The sequence below is a fragment of the Mus caroli genome, unplaced genomic scaffold (assembly GCF_978045245.1).
Source record: "Mus caroli unplaced genomic scaffold, Mus_caroli_1 scaffold_9, whole genome shotgun sequence".
Classification (NCBI taxonomy): Eukaryota; Metazoa; Chordata; class Mammalia; order Rodentia; family Muridae; genus Mus; species Mus caroli.
Window position 1 is genome coordinate 129,403,325 of NW_028227264.1, and position 22,217 is coordinate 129,425,541.

General features: G+C 37.6%; 2 protein-coding genes across 2 annotated transcripts; one reads left to right on the top strand and one right to left on the bottom strand.

Annotated features, from left to right (window-relative positions):
- Nucleotides 1-2,549: 2,549 nt before the first annotated feature.
- LOC147002803 (olfactory receptor 6C6-like) lies at nt 2,550-3,494 on the top strand. The gene has a single exon (XM_085843464.1). It carries the CDS (start codon nt 2,550-2,552, stop codon nt 3,492-3,494), a length of 945 nt encoding a protein of 314 aa, XP_085699590.1.
- Nucleotides 3,495-19,126: 15,632 nt separating this feature from the next.
- On the bottom strand, nt 19,127-20,086 carry LOC147002804 (olfactory receptor 6C6-like). Its single transcript, XM_085843465.1, has one exon. The coding sequence runs from the start codon at nt 20,084-20,086 to the stop codon at nt 19,127-19,129; it is 960 nt and encodes a 319-aa protein (XP_085699591.1).
- Between the last annotated feature and the right edge of the window lie 2,131 nt (nt 20,087-22,217).

A 22,217-nucleotide genomic window follows, 5' to 3' on the forward strand; every position in this document is an offset into this window, starting at 1 on the left:
TCTGTTAACCTTAGAGCTGAAAATGTGGATATCCACAAAGAAATAAGATAACATATACTTGATTTATATCACACACAAAAAAATCAACTTAAAGAGAATTATGTAAATAATATAATACTTGATAATTTTAAAATTTTGGAAGAAAACTTGGAGGTTCAACTTCACATTGCTCTTTTTCATTTTAAAAACATCCTTTCATTTTCTGTGTATGGGTGTTTTGTCTGCATGAGTGTCTGTATACCACTTATGTGCTGCACTTGTGGAGACCAGAAGGTGTTGCATTTCCAGGGACTGGAGTTGCATGCTGTTGTGATGTCATATGGGTGTTAGAATCCAAATCCAGGTCCTGTGAAAGAAAGCCAGTACTATTAACCATACAGACACCTTTCTAGTCTTAATGACATTGTTCTTAGTGATGATTTGAAAGATGTGATACCAAAGACACAGAACAAAAACAAAAAAATAAAAATGAATGCACCAATGTAAAAAATAAAACAAACAAACAACAAACAAAAAACTCAGCAGAATTAAAAGATAGTGTATAGAAGCATAGTTTATAAAACATAAAACCCAACAGGGGGCTAATTTCAGAAACGCATAGCAACTACAGTGAGCTGTTGATGCTTCTGAGAAGCATTTTCTTGACTTTTCTAAGCCATTTATGACACTCCTCAGGGATGCTTTTCCTAAAGTTCTGATAGACCTTGGTATCTTTTATTACATTAATGAGTACTTTGTTGCAGGTATCCCTAGAGAAGAGTTTGCTGTAAATTCAGTAGATCCCCTGAGTTAATAGGAAGTAGGAAGCAGTGGAACTAGAGCATTTATAAGTGTGTAGGTGGCTATGAGGCATCTCTTTGATCTAAGAGTTGTGTATTTCAGCAATGAGTTCATATTTTTGTTACTTCTGATTTTTTTTTACTTCATCTTTAAGAATGACATCTAATTGGAGCATTGTAGTGACAGTGATCTCAACACAAAGACCTAAATTTTGCAAAACTCAGCCTGTCATATGGCACAGTTAAAATTATCCTCATGATGTCAATATTCCGTAGTAAATGTGGGTTTGAAGGAATGTGGAAATTCTTCATGGAAGTATATTATTTATTGTGCCTTTTCTGACAAAAACATTAGAAATCAGTATTTCTAATGAATAAAAGTGATCATGCAAACAATTGAAATTATCTTTAACAAAACAGAATGGTTAATGTGCGCAAAAAGTAAGTCCATGCTGATTTTACATTAATTTTATAATGTGAAACTTTAAAATGTGAAATGTCCATGTTAATTTTAAATTAATTTTACAGTGTAGAACTAAAGCAAATGCACAGTTGTAAGTCCAATTAAGGCAATTGTGTTTGGATTACTGAATTTCTATATTTTATAAAATGTTCAAGGTAGTATGTGTTTTGAGATTATGTTTAACAAATTAACTAGTACATTTTATTTTATACTATTATATCTATAATTGTTTTTTCTTTGACTGTTTTATAAGGTGGTATGAAAAATGCTATAATAAGCAACTTGTGATTTGGTGATAGCATAATTCTAAGTCTGCTAAACCTACACCATTCATAAATGACTAATGTCTAGCCATCTTTTCAAATATGAGCATTGTGGGTAACAGGAAAATAATAAATATGTTCATTTGATGAAAGCTTACAAGTACTTAGTAACTAAAACCTGAACATAAGAAGTCAATCTTAAAATTATTCACTAATGCTGATTTTTTGTGTAAAATTTTTTTATGTTTGTACAGAATTGATTTCCCCCCAAATTGGTTTATAAAATAGCATATGGAAAGGAAAAGAATATTAATAAGATAAATAAAAAGGAATAAACAGGAAAGAAGGAGCTCTAGTAAACTCATTTAAAGGGAAAGAGAGCATCAATTTGTTATTCAAAACCAAACTCTCAGCTCTGAAACCATATACAACATCATACAGACTGAGCAGGTGGCACTCATGTATTCAGGAATAAGTGTATATAAATGTATCTATGAAAAAAGGAGTCTATGCGTTTGAAAGAGAGCAGGGGTGCAGGGTACATGGTAAATTTAGAGAGAGGAAAGGGGGAGAGGAGATATTGTAATTAAGCTACAATTTTGAAAAAAAAATTAAGTCCATAAAGAAGCAAGAACCAGTGACACAGGTCTGTAATCCAGGCTGCTTCAGAGGCCCAAGCAGGGGTGAAGGGATCAGAAGCTTATGGCCTGCATGGTGTTAGAGGCCATTTGGAAGTGAATGTATTAATTAGCACTTTTGCAAATTAAAGAAAAATACTATCTGTTTTTTAGGAGGGAGTTATATGAAGAATGGAATTATATGAAGAATGTTGAGAGAAAAAAAAACAGACTAGGACAAGTTTATAATTAACCTATGGCATATAATCATGTGTCACCTGAAATTTCAGGCTAGAGAACACTTGAAAATGGATTTTATGACACATAACCCCTTCTGCTTTAGTGTAGGTATATAAATTCTAATACACCTAAAATATTCATTTGTTTTTAGTTTCCTATATTTGTTTGCTAAGGCTCATGCATGAGAATGAAAAATCAGTCAATGGAACTTGACTTCATTCTTTTGGGATTGACAGATGACCCACAGTTGCAAATTGTGGTTTTTCTGTTTCTCTTTCTCAATTACATGATGAGCCTGGTGGGGAACTTAATCATTGTGCTTCTCACCCTGCTGGACCCTCGCCTCAAAACCCCAATGTATTTCTTTCTCCGTAATTTCTCCTTTCTGGAAATCATGTTCACAACAGTGTGTATTCCCAAATTCTTGACAACCATTGTCACTGGAGACAAAACTGTTTCTTATAATAATTGTGCAACTCAGTTGTTTTTCTATCTTTTGCTGGGAGTCACAGAATTTTATCTCCTGGCTGCCATGTCCTACGACCGCTATGTTGCCATCTGCAGACCACTGCACTACCCTATCATCATGAACAGCAAAGTATGCCACCAACTCATCCTCAGCTCCTGGGTGACTGGATTCTTGATCATCTTTCCCCCATTGGCCATGGGTCTGAAGCTGGATTTCTGTGATTCCAGGATAATTGATCATTTTATGTGTGAAACTTCTCCTATTTTACAGATCTCCTGCACAGACACTCATGTCATAGAAATGATGTCCTTTGTCTTAGCAGTGGTGACACTTGTAGTCACACTGGTACTAGTGAGTCTCTCTTACTCTTTCATCATTAAGACTATTATGAGTTTCCCTTCTGCACAGCAAAGAACCAAAGCCTTCTCCACCTGCACTTCCCACATGATTGTTGTCTCTACAACATATGGAAGTTGCATCTTCATGTATATTAAACCATCTGCAAGGGAGAGAGTGTCTGTGTCTAAAGGTGTAGCTCTGCTGTATACTTCAATCACCCCTCTCCTGAACCCCTTCATTTATACACTAAGAAACCAGCAGGTGAAAGAAGTCTTCTGGGATGTATTACGAAAGACTTTGGGCTTTTTAAAAAACAAAGTTTAAAAATGTATTTTAAACTGCAACCATGCATTAAAAAATGAAACTTTATATACTTTTATGATTGTTTTCCTATGTCAGCAGTTATTTCGTATACATGATGTTTCTGAAGAACCCTGTAACTCTGTTCCACCTTATACTCTACTTTCCCATGAAAGCTTGCACTCTTCAAGAACTAACTTCCTCCAATTCATTTCTAAAGGTATCTCTATGGGTATATGTTATTGTCTGTTACATGCCCATTTCCAGAAATCCTTGCACTTGAGTTTGACTTCCAGAAGCCAAGGTAAGTACTTTCCCCAGGAGTTTTCCTGTGACTTCCATACATGGGTGCATATGCACTTCACATCCCCACATCACACACTCCACCCCTCCTCACCTTACCAGACACTCAGTACAGATTAGACAAGTGATTCTGCCTGGCTTCTCTGTGTATTACATAGGAGAAGTGCAGCCCACAGAGTTGTTCAGTGAGTATGCTCTATTTGGACTATGGACCATTCAGTAAAGATAACACCTGAACTTGTAAAGACACACAGACACCTGTGGGACCGTTAACGGCAGCCTGATTTCTGGTTGAGCTGGGTTTAAAACCCTGGAGATCCTGCAGATAACTCTGCAAGGAATGGTAGGTATTCTGCCATGCTCCTAGATATCAGGCCCCTGATACAAGGCCATAGATCTTCATTCCACAGGTCTGTGGCCATTAGTCATATACCACATTTTCTGTATCCATTCCTTTGTTGAGGACATCTGGGTTCTTTCCAGCTTTTGGCTATTATAAATAAGGCTGCTATGAACATAGTGGAGCATGTGTCCTTATTACAAGTTGGAACATCTTCTGGGTATATGCTCAGGAGAGGAATTGCTGGATCTTAGATGGAAGGAAAGACCATCCAGAGACCACCCTACCCGGGGATCCATCCCATATACAGCCACCAAACCCAGACACTATTGCATATGCCAGAAAGATTTTGCTGACAGGACCATGACATAGCTCTCTTGTGTGAGTCTATGCCAATGCCTGGCAAATACAAAAGTGGATGCTTACAGTCATCTATTGGATGGAACACAGGATCCCCCTAGAGAAAGTACCCCAGGAGCTAAAGGGGTCTGCAACACTATAGGAGGAACAGCAATATGAACTAGCCAGTGCCCTCCAGAGCTGTGTCTCTAGTTGCATATGTAGCAAAGGATGGCCTAGTAGACCATCAATGGGAGGAGAGGCCCTTGGTATTGCGAATATCATATACCCCAGTACAGGGGAATGCTAGGGCCAGGAAGCAGGAGTGGGTGGGTTGGGGAGCAGTGTGGGGGGAGGGTATAGGGGGCTTTGGGGATAGCATTTGAAGTGTAAATGAAGAAAATATCTAATAAATAAGTAAAAAATACACATTTAAAAGAAGGTTCAACTTATCATGTTCCTCTCTTCCCCTCCCTGTCCTCTTTCCCACCCAGGATCCTCCCTCCCTCTTCCTTCCTGTGATTGCTTTCTTCTCCCTCCCAAGTGAAATTGAGGTATTCTCACTTGGGCCCTTTGGCTTATTAACCATTAACCTTTGTGAGTTCTGTGGACTGTATCCTGGCTATTTTGTATTATTATTGCTATTATTATTATTATTAATTTTTGCTAATATTCACTTATTAGTGAGTACATACCATGCATGTGCTTTTGGGTCTGATATTGTGTGGGGGAAAAGTACTGAAGCCCTGACAGCCAACATGAAAAATGGAAACAGGCAACCTGGGGAGGTAGGATGTGGGGGACACTCCAGAATGTAGTAGAGACCTGGAAGGTGAGAGACTCTCAGGACTTAAAGGAAGGGACATTAGATGAAATGTCCTATAGGGTGAAGAAGGAACTTGTAGAGCCCACCTCCAGCAGAAAGACAGGGTAGCAAGTGAGTGATGGGGTTGCTATCCCATGGTCAAAAACATTGACCTATAATTGTTCCCATCTGAAAGAACTGCAGGGACAAAAATAGAGAAGAGTCTGTGGAAAAGAAGGCCCAGCGGCAGGCCCAAAGTGGAATCAGCTCAAGGGGAGGCCTTAAGGCCTGACTCTACTACTTAGGCTATGGAATGCTCTCAAAAGGAGCCCTATCATGACTGTTCTCTGAAAGACCCAATAAGCAGCTGAGTTAGTTGCAGATATTTATACCCAACCAATGAGCAAAAGCTGCTGACCCCTGTGGCTGAGTTAAGGAAAACTTGGAGGAAGCTGAGGAGGAGGATGACTCTGTAGGAGGATCAGCAGTCTCAATTAACCTGGACCCCTGAGATCTCTCAGACACTGGATCACCAACAAGGCAGCATACACCAGCTGATATGAGGCCCCCAATACATATACATCCATCCATTGGACAGAGCACAAAGTCGCAAATGAAGTAGCTAGAAAAGGTATCCAAGGAACTAAAGGGGTTTGCAGCCCCATAGGAGGAACAATATGAATTCACCAGTACCCCCAGAACTCCCAGGGACTAAACCACCAACCAAAGAGTACACATGGAGGGACCCATGACTCCAGCTGCATATGTAGCAGAGGATGGCCGAGTTGGACATCAATGGGAGGAGAGGTCCTTGGTCCTGTGAAGGCTCTATGCCCTAGTGTGGGGGAATGCCAACGCCAGGAAGCAGAAGTGGGTGGGTTGGTGAGCAGGGGGTGGGAGGAGGGGATAGGGAGGATGGTTTTGGAGGGGAAACCAGGAAAGGGGGATAACCTTTGAAATGTAAATAAAGAAAATATCCAATTATATATATATATATATATACAGCAGAGGACTGTTGGGCTTGGGTTCTCAGAGAAGATGCACCTAACCCTCAAGAAATTGGAGGCCCCAGGTAGTGGGGAGGTCTGGTAGGGTGGGGGGGGGGTGACATACTTGTGAAAATGGAGGGGGAAGGAGGAAATATGTGATGTGGGTGTAGTCAGGGTGTGGACCGGGAGGGGTATAAAATCTGGAGTGTAAAGAAAAGATTAAATAAAACTTAAAAAATAAAAAAGTGTTCTACTCATTTGATGAAAATACAAATGAATACTACTTTGACATTTCATCTTACCTCAGTAAGAATGGCCATTATCAAGAAATCAAATGATAACCAATGCTGACACAGATTTTAAAAATAAATGTAAATTCACAGTTGGTGTGTGGGTTAAAGTGCAGTCACTGTGGAAATTACCATAGAGTTTTCTAGGAAAGCTAGAAATAGAAGTACCATAGTACTCAAGTATAAGATTTATGGGAATGTAGGCAAAGTACTACATATCATAGTACAGAGACACTTGCTCTGCCATGTTCATTGGCCTTTTGTACTCAATAGCAAAGTAATTGAGAGCATAAGCTATTTGTGTTCTGTACAGGAAAATTTCCCCTGTGCCCATGTACTTGAAGCTCTTCCCCACTTTCTTTTCTATTAGTTTCAGTGTATCTGGTTTTATGTGGAGGTCCTTTATTCATTTGGACTTGAGCTTTGTACAAGGAGATAAGAATGGATTGATTTGCATTCTTCTACATGCTAGCTGTCAGTTGAAAAGTTGAACCAGCACTATTTGTTGAAAATGCTGTCTTTTTTTTCCCCACTGAATGGTTTTAGCTCCTTTGTGAAAGATCAAGTGACCATAGGTATGTGCGTTTATTTCTGGGACTTCAATTCTATTCCACTGATCTACCTGCCTGTCACTGTACCAGTACCACACAGTTTTCAACACAATTGCTCTGTAGTACAGCTTGAGGTCAGGGGTGGTGATTCCACCAGAAGTTCTTTTATTGTTGAGAATAGATTTTAATATCTTAGGTTTTTTTTTTGTTATTCCAGATGAATTTGGAAATTGTTCTTTACAACTCTATGAAGAATTGATTTGGAATTTTTATGGGGATTGCATTGAATCTGTAGATTGCTTTTGGTAAGATGGCCATTTTTACTCTATTAATCCTACCTATCTATGAGTATGGAAGATTTTTCCATCTTCTGAGATCTTCTTTGATTTCTTTCTCCTGAGAGGCTCTGCCAGTGCCTGGCAAATACAGAAGTGGATGCTCACAGTCATCCTTTGGACTGGGCACAGGGTACCCAATAAAGGAGCTAGAGAAATTACCCAAGGAACTGAAGGGGTTTGCATCCCTATAGGAGGACCATCAATATGAACTATCCAGTACCCCCAGAGCTCCCAGAGACTAAACCACTAACCAACGGGTACACATGGAGGAACCCATGTCTCCAGCCACATATGTGGTAGAGGATGACCTTGTGGGACATCAATGGAAGGAGAGGCCCTTGGTCCTGTGAAGACTCGATGCCCCAGTGTAGGGGAATATCAGGATACAGAAATGAGAATGGGTGGGTTAGTGAGCAGGGGGAGGGGAAGGTTTCAGATAGGAAATGAGGAAAGGGGATAAAATTTGCAGTGTAATAAAGAAAACATCTAATAAAAAAGGAAACAAAGAAATTGAGTCTGAATAAATGTTCATCAACAGATGAATAAATAACAATAATATGGGCTATGCATAGAATCTGTTTTATCCAGCTTAAAGAAAATTAGATTATTAAATATCAGGAGGAAAGGATAACAGGAAAAATATTGTTCTGTAACATATGACTCAGGCCTAGAAACAACTGCCTAAAACTTCTCTCCTACAGGAATCCTAGTCTTAGATCTTTAGATTTTATGTATAACTTGTAGAATTATTAGAAATAAGCAAACTAGAAAGGGTCATGGGATTGGGAGGACTTTAAAGGTGGGAAGAAGTTCAGAACATAGATCAGATGAAAAAGAGGAGCAGGGATTTCAGGGTATATAGTTTAAAGCATGGATGTGGTTGTGAGAGAGATAAGGTGGAACAAAGGGGAAGTAACTAAAACCAAGGTATATATACACATATATATGGATGATATCTCTAAAGCCTGCATATTGATTCTCCTGTAAGGCAAGGGTAATTAAATAACCCCAGTTAGTGACAGGTATGAGTTTTCTCTTTTTTTGTGTTGTCGGCCAAAGAAGGCCCCAGAGACCTCTAAAATACTGCATTCTCTTGTCATTATTCCATTTTGCATAGTACAGAGAAACCAATCTTGGAACTTCCATCTTGTTAGTAGTAGAGAAAAGGGACTAATGGCTCAAGCCAGAAGTAAACCCTGTGAAGACCAACCTTCCAGGCAAGTTGTGCTCACTGATACAATGGTGGCATGACTAGCGTGGAGGTATCCAACTTTATTATGATTAAACGCTGGCTGATATTACAAGATGAAATTCTCATATGGTATTGTAAAGAGAGCCAAAAATCTTTGACTGATGACATCTCAGAACCAGTGGAGTTTTATCATACCACTGTTAAGCGAAATTGTCATATCACCAAATTACCTTCTTAATGTATACATACACAAGTGCTACTCCTGGTCTTACTCATAGAGGCTTCTTTTGTAATAAATGATTGTGAATGAAGGGATACATATCTGCTTAAGGTCTGATCATAAGTGGTGTTTGAGTGATCAGTCCTAAACAGGACATTTACATTATCTATTGAAGGCACAGGGGTATTACAGAGAGGGGTTAGAAGAATCTAAGGGTCCAAAGAGGGGAGAAAGGTTAGAAAATAGTGGTTTGGGGGCATGACACAGACAATGCTGTCACAACTTTAGAGAAGTTAGGGCTGCCTGAAATGGACGTAGAAATTCTGAGTACTGCAATGTCAATCAGGGATTGCCAAGAGGCTAAGAGAGTAGTATTCTTCCCAACTGAACTACTGGATACTGATGATTTGTGGGGAAGAAACTGTCTTTGTCTTTAGCTGTTTATTCTCTGAGTAGTTCCCTGGTCTACAATGAATAGTTAAAAATAGATGCCACTGTTTAAAATAAGACAAGAATGTAGGAGTGGGATACTTAGGGAGGAGGAGTAGTTATTAGGAGTGGGAATGAATTTAAAGACAAAGGAATTATATTAATTAGAATATTTTTTAATTTATTTTTTTAATTAGGTATTTTCTTCATTTATATTTCAAATGCTATCCCAAAAGTCCACGAGACACTCGCCAACTCCCCTACCCACCCACTCCTACTTCTTGATCCTGGCATTCTACCATACTGAAGTATATAAAGTTTGCAAAACCAAGGGGCCTCTCTTCCCAATGATGGCCGACTAGGCCATCTTCTGATACATATGCAGCTAGAGACAAGAGCTCCGAGGGTACTGGTTAGTTCATATTGTTGTTCCACCTATAGGATTGCAGACCCTGTTAGCTCCTTGGGTACTTTCTCTAGCTCCTACATTGTGGGCCCTGTGTTCCATCCAATAGCTGACTGTGGGCATCCACTTCTGTGTTTGCCAGGCCCCCCAGCATAGCCTCACAAGAGACAGCTATATCAGGGTCCATTTGTGGATTCTTAATCTTACAACACAAGTCATCCCTGTTCTATTCAGGAATTTTCCCCCTATACCCATATCTTCTAGGCTTTCCCCCGCTTTCTCCTCTATAAGTTTCAGTGTCTCTGGTTTTATGTGGAGTTCCTTAATCTACTTAGATTTGACCTTAATACAAGGAGATAGGAATGGATCAATTCGCATTCCTCTACATGATAACCACCAGTTGGGCGAGCACCATTTGTTGAAAATGCTATCTATTTTCCACTGGATGGTTTTTGCTCCCTTGTCAAAGATCAAGTGACCATAGGTGTGTGGGTTCATTTCTGGGTCTTCAATTCTATTCAATTGGTCTATTTGTCCATGGTCCATAAAAACCATGCAGTTTTTATCACAATTGCTCTGTAGTAGAACAGCTTTAGTGTAAGGAGCCGCCTTCACATTTGCCATTACAAGATGGCGATGATGGCACTGACACCCGTGTTCTAAGTAGTAAACAAGCAAGCTGCGCATGTGCCGGGGTAGCTTTCCACACCATGTGCTCTGCCTTTCCCGTGACGACAACTCCAGCTGATGGGCTGCAGCCAATCAGGGAGTGACACGTCCGAGGCGGAGGACAGTCCTCCATAAAAGGGAGGGGGCTCCGCCATATCTCTCTCTCTCTGGCTCTCTTCTCCACTGGCTCCTGATGGGGTAAGCAATAAAGTTTGTGCTGCAGAAGATTCCGGTTGCCCTGAGCATGTTCTTACCAGGGGGACACAAAAGCGGCGGGCAATACTTTAGGTCAGGCATGGTGATTCCACCAGAGGTTCTTTTATCATTGAGAAGAGTTTTTGCTATCCTAGGTTTTTTGTTATTCCAGATGAATTTGCAAATTGCCCTTTCTAGTTCGTTGAAGAATTGAGTTGGAATTTTTATGGGGATTACATTGAATCTGTAGATTGCTTTTGGCAAGATAGCCATTTTTACTGTGCTGACCCTGCCAATCCATGAGCATGGGAGATCTTATCATCTTCTGAGATCTTCTTTAATTTCTTTCTTCAGAGACTTGAAGTTCTTATCATATAGATCTTTCACTTCCTAAGTTAGAGTCATGCCAAGGTATTTGATATTATTTGTGACTATTGTAAAGGGTGTTGTTTCCCTAATTTCTTTCTCAGCCTGTTTATCCTTTGTGTAGAGAAAGGCCATTGACTTATTTAAGTTAATTTTGTTTCCAGCTACTTCACTAAAGGTGTTTCTCAGGCTTAGGAGTTCTCTGGTGGAATTTTTAGGGTCACTTATATATACTATCATATCATCTGCAAAAAGTGATATTTTGACTTCTTACTTTCCAATTTGTATCCCCTTGATCTCCTTTTGTTGTCTAATTGCTCTGGCTAGGACTTCAAGTACAATGTTGAATAGGTAAGGAGAAAGTGGGCAGCCTTGTCTAGTCCCTGATTTTAGTGGGATTGCTTCCAACTTCTCACCATTTACTTTGATGTTGGCTACTGGTTTGCTATAGATTGCTTTTATCATGTTTAGGTATGGACCTTGAATTCCTGATCTTTCCAAGACTTTTATCATGAATGGGTATTGGATTTTGTCAAATGCTTTCTCTACATCTAAGGGTGTGGATTTTGTCTTTGAGTTTGTTTATATAGTGGATTACATTGATTAAACCATCCCTGCTTCCCTGGAATGAAACATACTTGGTCAGGATTTATGATTGTTTTGATGTGTTCTTGGATTCTGTTAGCGATAATTTTTTTGAGTATTTTTGCATTTATATTCATAAGGAAAATTGGTCTGAAGTTCTCTATCTTTGTTGGGTCTTTCTGTCGTTTAGGTTTTAGAGTAATTATGCTTTCATAGAATGAATTGGGTAGAGTGCCTTCTGCTTCTATTTTGTGGAATAGTTTGTGAAGAACTGGAATTAGATCTTCATTGAACGTCTGATAAAACTGCACTAAATCCATCTGGTCCTGGGCTTATTCTTTTTTGGTTGGGAGACTATTAATGACTGCGTCTATTTCTTTAGGGGATATAGGACTGTTTAGATCATTAATCTGATCCTGATTTAATGCTGTTACCTGGTATCTGTCTAGAAATTTGTCCATTTCATCCAGATTTTCCAGTTTTGTTGAGTATAGTCTTTTGTGGAAGGACCTGATGGTGTTTTGGATTTCTTCAGGATCTGTTGTTATGTCTCCCTTTTCATTTCTGATTTTGTTAATTAGGATGCTGTCCCTGTGCCCTCTAGTGAGTCTGGCTAAGGGTTTATCTATCTTGTTGATTTTCTCAAAGAATCAACTCCTCTTTTTGTTGATTCTTTGAGACAGCTATATCTGGGTCCTTTCAGCAAAATCTTGCTAGTGTCTTTGAATAGTTCTTGTTTCCAGTTGGTTGATTTTGCCCCTGAGTTTGATTATTTCCTGTAGTCTACTCCTCTTTGGTGAATTTGCTTCCTTTTTTTCTAGAGCTTTTAGGTGTGTTGTCAAGCTGCTAGTGTGTGCTCTCTCTAGTTTCTTTTTGGAGGCACTCAGAGCTATGAGTTTTCCTCTTAGAAATGCTTTCATTGTGTCCCTTAAGTTTGGGTATGTTGTGGCTTCATTTTCATTAAACTCTAAAAAGTCCTTAATTTCTTTCTTCATTCCTTCCTTGACCAAAGTATCATTGAGGAGAGTGTTGTTCTGTTTCCACGTGAATGTTGACTTTCTATTATTTATTTTGTTATTGAAGATCAGCCTTAGTCCATGGTGATCTGATAGGATGCATGGGCAATTTCAATATTTTTGTATCTCTTGAGGCCTGTTTTAGAGAAGGTATCATGAAGTGCTGAGAAGGGTATATCCTTTTGTTTTAGGATAAAATGTTCTGTAGATATCTGTAAAATCCATTTGTTTCATAACTTCTGTTAGTTTCACTGTGTCTCTGTTTAGTTTCTGTTTCCACGATATGACCATTGATGAAAGTGGTGTGTTGAAGTCTCCCACTATTATTGTGTGAGGTGCAATGTGTGCTTTGAGCTTTACTAAAATTTCTTTAATGTATGTGGTTGCCCTTGCATTTGGAGCATAGATATTCAGAATTGAGAGTTCCTCTTGGAAGATTTTACCTTTGAAGTGTATGAAGTGCCCCTCCTTGTCTTTTTTTGAAAACTTTGGGTTTGAAGTAGATTTTATTCAATATTAGAATGGCTACTCCAGCTTGTTTCTTCAGACCATTTGCTTGGAAAATTGTTTTCTAGTCTTTCATTCTGAGGTAGTGTCTGTATTTTTCCCCGAGATGGGTTTCCTGTTAGTAGCAGATTGTTGGGTCCTGTTTGTGTAGCCAGTCTGTTAGTCTATGTCTTTTTATTGGGAGAATGGAGTCCATTGATATTAAGAGGTATTAAGGAATAGTAATTGTTGTTTCCTATTATTTTTGTTGTTAGAGTTGGCATTCTGTTCTTGTGATTGTCTTCTTCTAGGTTTGTTGAAGGATTACTTTCTTGCTTTTTCTAGGGTGTAGTTTCCGTCCTTGTATTGTTGTTTTGTTTTTTGGGGGTTTTATTTTTTTCCTGTTATTATCCTTTGAAGGGCTGGATTTGTGTAAAGGTATTGTGTGAATTTGGTTTTGTCATGGAATACTTTGGTTTCTCCATCTATGGTAATTGAAAGTTTGGCTGGGTATAGTAGCCTGGGCTGGCATTTGTGTTCTCTTAGTGTCTGTATAACATTTGTCCAGGATCTTCGGGCTTTCATAGTCTCTGGTGAATGTCTGATGTAATTCTAATAGGCCTGCCTTTATATGTTATTTGACCTTTCTCCCTTACTGCTTTTAATATTCTATCTTTATTTAGTGCATTTGTTGTTCTGATTATTATGTTTCGGGAGGAATTTCTTTTCTGGTCCAGTCTATTTGGAGTTCTGTAGGTTTCTTGTATGTTCATGGGCCTCTCTTTTTTAGGTTTGGGAAGTTTTCTTCTATAATTTTGTTGAAGATATTTGCTGGCCCTTTAAGTTGAGAATATTCATTCTCATCTACTATTATCCGTAGGTTTGGTCTTCTCATTGTGTCCTGGATTTCCTGGATGTTTTGACTTAGGATCTTTTTGCCTTTTGCATTTTCTTTGATTGTTATGCCCATTAGAATATTCTTTATATATGTATAATTCAATAAAAAGCTAATAAAATAAATATAAATAAATTATTCCTGGGAAAAAAAACAGAAAAATCTTCCTTGTCTTTTAAAGATGCAAAATCCTCTATTATACATTTTAGCTGTGGTGTGTGTGTGTGTGTGTGTGTGTACACTTTATATTTGTGTCTACTTTTTGCATGGTTGTGCTCAACTAAGCATGTGTATAGAGAGGTCAGAGGTCAGGTGTTTTCTAGTCTTTCCCACCTTATTTTTATAAATGGTTTCTTCAATGAATATGAAGCTTACCATTTATAGCAGAATGACTGGCTAGCAAGCTACTGGGATTCCACTTGCTCCAACTCACCAGCACCCACACAGATTTTATGAGTATTGTTATTTTGAACTAAGTTCCTCAAGCTTGTGTAGCAAGACTTGTACCTGCTGATCTACCTATCTAGTACGTAATTATGCATTTCATTCCAAGTATATAACTGCAAGTATTATATTTTTTATAGACCACATTCTATAATCAATGGAGTTATAAACATTTATTCTCAGAGGATGTTTCATGTCAATATCTGTAAATATTACTAATATCAGTAGTTTAAAAAATTAAACTCAAATGAAAACCTATACACTTCTACACAGAATATGAAAATTACTGATTGGAAGGAATCTTTTGTAGAACTTGAAAATTAATCTTTTTTTCTCTCAGGGAACTGATAGATTTTAGAATACAGATGCAATTTATTTACAGATTAGTAAAAGCTTGGTGATATAATGTAATATATTTTAAAAATTATACTTTTAATGATTCTTTCCATTCCAACTTTAGACTCTATCCTGTTGATCAGGCCTTTCAATCAGGGCTTCAAAGGGGTTTGAAGTATTATAAGTGAGACTTCTGAACCTGAGTACTCATAATGGTTCAAATTTCAAATGTTCCTATGCAATAGAATCAAACTGTGGACAAAATGATACTTAAGTCAGTTTTCTTTACATTTTCCCCACACAGACATGAACAATGATAAAAATATCAATTGTAACTTCTGATTCTACATCTTTAGGTATTTTCACAGAGTTGCGTTTAACTGCATGCTAACACATTAGTGTCACTGATGACCTTCCTCTTAAAGGAGGAGGAGCTGGGAAGCTCTTTCCTAACATACTTTTCCCTTAGTTCTTCTATTGCAGATTTTTTAGAGGGTGGGTTTTGTATATAATTTAGTATTGGGAGATAGAGAAGAGACTTGTTCTTTGTATCCAGGATGATGAGCTAATATGACATCCATAGTGGGTTTTCAGTTTGGGAACCATTTACATTTCTGGTAAGATTATTAGCAAACACCCAAATATTACTGAAAATCACTGTCATTTCCCACTAATGTAACTTCACTTCCTGGCAGACCTCTAGTTCAAATCATAAACATTGTTAGTAGTTTTCAGACTTCACCCCCATGAGCTCTTCAAAAGGAGGCTGAACATTGTCTACCTCAGTAACAAATAAACCACTTTCCAATTTCAGCTGGGATGGGTTGTTATAGGGAGTAACAGAATTGGAATGGATCTTTCAATGTTGGGAGCACAACATGAAGATACTTGCTTTCACAGATCTCTAGAGAAACCAGAAATCTTAAGCAATGGTTATTTCCAATGGAAAAAAGTATGAAACCTGTTCCTCGACCCAGATAGCTGGGAATTGGAAGTGACTAATAAATAGCCTATTAGGCCAGACTATATCAAGCTCCTACAACCAGGACCATAAATGGCTAGTAATTTAAATGAACCTTACATTCAAGGCCTACTCAAGCTCCCACAATCAGGAACTGAAGTACATAATAGTCTAAAGGACCTTCCTTATATTATCTGTATATACAGAGGATTCCCAAAGCTGTATTACCTTATTGAAGATACCTAATAGACCAAATGATCTCTATATTATCGGTATGATTGAGGTCCTTCCTTTGGTCCCTAAGCTAGTATAATGTGAATTGAGTTTTCATTCTCACCTCTTCACAGTTGGCTTCCATGCCTGCCATGACCATCTATAGGGTTCCCTTCACTTTCATGAGTTCTGTTTCATTCTAAGAATTATTTCTAAAACTTTGGAGGAGACCTAGGTGAAATCCTGTTTGGCAGACAGTCAAGCTACACTGCTGCAAAGGTACAATGTGGAAAGCTATATTAAAAGACTTGGCAGGGCATTATATCTATTTTCTACACCTATTAAAGTAATATTCATTATTGTGTTTTTCTGAAAAAAGAAAAATAGCAATACAGTGCCAAAATGGAATGAGATCTGTCAAATAAAGAGGTGCAACAGACAGGCTAATACATCAAATCAGTACAGGGAATCAAGTATAGCATGGGAGGTGTTGAAGCCTGCTTCCCCAGCTTAGTTGTAGCCATTTTGTTCCATACCTGCCAATAATTCCATATTGCTACTGACATAGAAATATAGCTTGACTCAGAGCAGGGTCAGGTTGACCACATATCCTGTTATTTTCTGAGGTTTGTTAATCCTAAGAAGTTCCACAACCATAAGCTCCACTAAGGGCCATTCAAAATAAAGGTCATTTAGAACTGTTCTGTCTAACTAGCCAAAATAGCTTGAGTCAGAGCTGACCACTGGGCAGAACTTCCTGCACCTGCACATGAGCTTATTGTGGTTTTTCTTTTATAAACTGGCCCTGGGAAACATTTGTGGTTGCAGTTGGCTCTTCAGTCGGGTCTGAGACCCTGATGGATCACTTCTGACTGAAATTGGCATATGTATGGGTTGTGGGGGTAACTCCTGGTTCCCAGTAGGAGACCTCAAAATTTTATGTGAGCTCATAAACTCTATAAATAATATGCAAATTGAGTATTTTCTTTCAGTTAAATTTTCATAAGGGACAAGAGTATTTACAGTAACTGAAATATCAACTGTGGATACTTCATTTAATTACTAAAGGACATGGGCATTATTAGGGGAGTGACTGGAGTGAAGATGTAGAGACCTGTGGAAAAAGGGTAATAAAGAACAGGAGCCTTGAAAACAAAAGAGGGATAAACTGACTGGTTTTGTGTATGTGTGTGTGTGTGTGTGTGTGTGTGTGTGAGAGAGAGAGAGAGAGAGAGAGAGAGAGAGAGAGAGAGAGAGAGAGAGAAAGACAGAGACAGAGACAGAGAGACAGAGAGAGAGAGACAGAGAGAGAGAGAGACAGAGAGAGAGAGAGACAGAGAGACAGAGAGAGACAGAGAGAATTTAACTCAAGCTGGAGTCATTAGAAGGGAAGAAGACTCAGTTGAGAAAATGACCCTATGAGATTCAGCTGTAAGGCATTTTCAAAATTAGTGATCAGTGGGGAAAGGCCTAGCCTACTGTGAGTGCTGCCATCTCTGGTCTGGTGATCCTGGGGTCTATAAGAAAGCAGTCTGAGCAATCCATATGAAGCAAGTCAGTAAGTAGTATTCCTCTATGGCTTCTGCATCAGTTCCTGCCTCTAGGATCCTGCTCTGTTTGAGTTCCTATATTGAATTTCTTTATGATGTATGGTGCTGTGGAAGTATAAGAGAACTAAACCTTTTCTTCCCAACTTGCTTTTTCATGTAGCAATAAAAACCCTAAGACAAATTGGTACCAGTGTAGTGAGGTATTGCCATGACAGTCCTGACCATGTTTTTGGGAGAATTGTGGAAGGACTTTGGAACTTTGGACTAAAAAGTCCACTGAGTGTTGAGAACTAAGTGGAATGTTCTTTAGGAGCTTGGAAGATAAGAATTTTTGAGAGCAGCTGGAGAGGGAGGCCTGGCTTGTGAAATTTCAGAGGGAAATTTAAGGACTCTATCAGGACCATTTGCTATTTTGAATTAAGATTAAGACATTCTAATCAGCTGGGGCTGAAGAGTCTGTAGAAGAATTTTAATTCAGCAACAAGCCTCTCTGGAAAGTGATCACAGCCAGAATGCAGACATGCCCTGAATTACACTATGATCTGGCTGGAATGCAGACACACTGTTAGTACACACTTTTAATCCCTGATTTTATCCCTTGTGTTCTGATTTTATCCCGTGGAAGTCTGTTTGTTTTCTAATGAGGGACAGAAATAGGGTGGATTAGAATGGGGGAGGGGAGATGGTTAGGAACTGGGAGGAGTAGAGGGAAACTAATCAGAATGTAATATATGAGGAAAATATCATTTTCAATAAAAGGATAAAAGTAATTAAAATTCAAGAACAATAGAAAAAAAATGCTATGGAATCATTAACAGATTAGTTGGTTCTATAACCAAAAAGCTAAGCCTGTCATCAGGTAATATCTGTAGCCTATAGGAAAGATTCCCCACATTTCTGTAATCTACTTTTTAGATGCTTCCATCAATGTATTTAAGAAACATCCTGACTTATGGCTTTCTTTGATCTGTTACTAAAAGAAAAACAAACTTCATAAGACTGTTTCCAATAGGCATTTGGGACTACAAGTAACACAAATCTGTTTCTAGGCCTCAGTTACTAAAAATTTAGCTCTAGAATAAATATCTTTAATTACCTTTGACAACCAAGCTGTGTTACTTTTGCGTTGACACTATTGAACAAATGATCTAATTAGGCTGAGAACTAATTCTAAATGATTACAAATCTAGAGGAGAAACATCTTACTCCTTTGCATGCTTCAATCATCTCATCACAGTGTACTTCAATATTTATTTTCTTTATTCACATCACAAGTTTCATCATGTGGACACTTCGTTCTACAACACTAATTTAAAGTTCAGATCAACTCAGATTTCCTAGGGATTTTCCATGATAATATCCATCACATTATAGATTGATTTCATGCTCTCTACTTGTCTCTACTTTTAACAAAACAAAATATTAAACTGCAAATAAAATACTTAGCAATTAATTATGGACATAGGACTAATTCAGAATATCTAACAGCATTTAATTGTACAGTACATTTAGTAAATAAACCTATCACAAGAAGAGAGATTTCTAAGCAAAGATAGAATTACACATTATGAATTAAAGAAGCATTTTTCTCCTAGTGATTCAAAAGATTGATTCTGAAAGATGAACATAGAGCAATGAGAGTACTCATTATGATCTAAGTTTTGGAGAGAAATAGCATAGGCCATCGTGGATACATCTAACATTAATTTTCGGTTTTTAGAAATGTCTCAACAGCATGCTATTGATGCCTAAATCTTAACTCACTGTTTTGAGAATGACACAATCTTTGAAGCATCTGCTTGAAAGCATCCTTCACCTGCTGGTTTCTTAGGGTGTAAATGAAAGGGTTTAGCAAAGGGGCCACAGAAGTGTTGAGCACAGCTACACCTTTATTTAAACTCACCCTCTCCTTGGCTGATGTTTTAATATACATGAAGATACAACTCCCATATGTGATGGAGACAACAACCATGTGTGAGGAGCAGGTGGAAAAGGCCTTTTTCCTTTGTTGAGCTGAAGGGAACTTTAGGATGGTTTTGATGATGAGTGTGTAGGAAAGAATCACTAGGATCAAGGTGATGATAAGTGTCATTATAGCTATGACAAAAGCCATCCATTCTATGAAACGAGTGTCTGTGCAAGACAGCTGCAGGACAGGAGAAGTGTCACACAAGAAGTGGTCTATCAGTTTGGAAGCACAGAAATCCAGTTTGAGTCCCAACATTAAAGGGGGAAAGATGGATAAAAACCCAGTCACCCAGGAGCTGAGGACCAGTATGTGGCACACTTTGCTATTCATGATGATGGGATAATGCAGTGGTCTGCAGATGGCTACATAGCGGTCATAGGACATGGCAGCCAGGAGGTAGAACTCTGTGATTAGTAATAGAAAGAAGAAGAATAATTGAGTTAAACAAGATCCATAGGAAATTGTTTTGTCTCCAGTGAGAATGCTCATCAAGAAACGTGGAATGCAAGAAGATGTGAATGCCATTTCCAAGAAGGAGAAATTCCGGAGAAAGAAGTACATTGGAGTCTTGAGGCGAAGATCCAGCAGGGTGAGAAAGATAATTACTAAGTTCCCCATCAAGCTCAAGATGTAATTGAAAAACATAAACAGGAAAATCAGAATTTGTAGCTGACGATCATCTGTCAGTCCCAGCAAAATGAACACAATCTCTACTGACTGATTCTTCATTCCTTCTTTATTCTAACATGTCTTAAAAAAAAAAAGTTTAGGAAAAAAAGTACACATGTTAAAATTTTTTCCCTTTTCATCATAGAAAATTTCTTAGAAGTTCAACCAATGTCAAAATATTTTTAAAAATTATCTTAGAGTTTACGCACAATCTTGTCCTCCATATCCTTAGTAAGTTTAAAGAACAAATTTTTCTATTCTTGTTAAGATCTGAGTATAATTGTGTATTTTAGAGTTTTTGTCATCTGAAATATAAATTTTCAGTTTCATTAATATTAATCTTTGCCTATCTTTCCTATAATTTATTTCAATAGACTATTCAATTGTTTGATATTTAAAATTTGGGGGTTATATTAGATAACTCTGTATATTCCTGGTAGTCATACAACGTAATTTAGGAATACACACTTACAAAACTTCTAAGAAAAGAAAACAACAAAGAATTTAAATAAATGGCAATGTAAAATGAGAGTACTGTAGGATCAGTATGATGATGATCTTAGTTAAGTGCTAACATGAAAAACTTACAAGTTTCAAACTGAATCATCAATTCAACCTGCTAACATAAGCTGTTTTGTTGTTTTTTGTTTTGTTTTGTTCAGTTTTTTGTTTGTTTTGTTTTAGTATGATTTCTTAGTCGTGTCTTCAGAGTCATGACAAGCGAGAGAGGGGAAAGATATTTATAGAAAAAGTAATAACTAACATTTCACCTATAAATATAAATCTAATATTTCAGTAGATATACATTTTCATACATTTTTAGAAGGACTGTTGTAACAAATACTTCATATTTTTACCTGCAGAGTCAATCTGGGCTCATAAAGGCTCACAGAGAAAGAGCATCAACCAGGGAGCTTTCATGGGATTAACATAGGCCTTCTACAGATATCTTACAGTTATGTAGCTTGGTCTCTTTGTGCAACTTGTAACAGTGGGAGCATTGTCTCTGTTGCCTACCTTTGGAACTTTCCCTCCTATTGGGTTGCCTTGTCCAGCCTTAATAGGAAAGGAGGGGCCTACTCTTACTGTACCTTGATATGCCATGGCTGGTTGATATCATGGGAAGCCTGGCTTTTTCTGAAGAGAAATGGAGGAGTGGGGGATGGAGGTGGGGAAGGGGAGGTAGCAGAGAGGGACTGGGGAAAGAAGAGGTAGGGAAAACCACAGGTGGGATGAAAAGAAAACCAAACAAACCAACTAAAACAAACAAACAAAATCCACCAACCAACCAAACAACTCCCCCAATAGTTTATATTTCTAAACTATCTTGATTAAGTATTATTCCAGAATTTATAATTCTGTAAGCATCCAAATTTTCAAGCGAATCATTATAATAAATTCATTATAATAGATTCACATTTTTTTTTGCAAAATGCATAGAAACTAAGATAGCATGTAATTCCTTCTAATTTGTAAAGTAGAATCAAATGGCATACAAATAATAGCATATATTTGGAATTTAATACATATCTTTGTCCATGCCAGTATTTAGAATTTGTTTACTGTGTCAATTTTAATCATTTTAACAAAGCTGAAACTTACTGATTTATAGTGATATTTTGTGACTAATAATATTGCCTTCCCAATATTTCCATGAAACAAATAGGTCAATTCAGTTGCACTTCTTATAAGACTTCCAAATTGTGCATTTTTGGTGACATTACAGATAATACTTCCTTTCTTTTACAGTTTCATTAGGAAAAGTTTGGTGATACTTCCCTTGAGAGCAACATAACTTTTTTTTTCATATTCCCATGGTTTTAAAAATAGATAGGTATTAGATGTATAGCAAATTATTATAGAAATAGGGAAATATATTTTTACAGCATACTAAAGAAAACACAAAGTGAAAAGAAAGATAAATGATCATGAAAGCATACAATGCTTATTTTTCCTTTTTATGTGAAGGAATTCAAGGAAGAAGAAAGATGTATGAAAAGATCATTTACGAATATAAGTATATAATATGGACAATGCTTATTTTCTTAAAAAGGCTCTATTTTTGAAAGATTTTATGTAAAATTTTATCCATATTTTAATTATAATTTACTTTATGGAAAACATTTTAATAAAGTTTTAGGGTTCTTTCTAGGAAAAAAATTACGATGTCATTTTTTCATAATGAAAGAAT

What these genes read in the sequence shown, in the direction of transcription:
- LOC147002803 (XM_085843464.1), top strand. Translation starts at nt 2,550, where the DNA reads ATGAAAAATCAGTCAATGGAACTTGACTTCATTCTTTTGGGATTGACA.
- LOC147002804 (XM_085843465.1), bottom strand. Translation starts at nt 20,086, where the DNA reads ATGAAGAATCAGTCAGTAGAGATTGTGTTCATTTTGCTGGGACTGACA.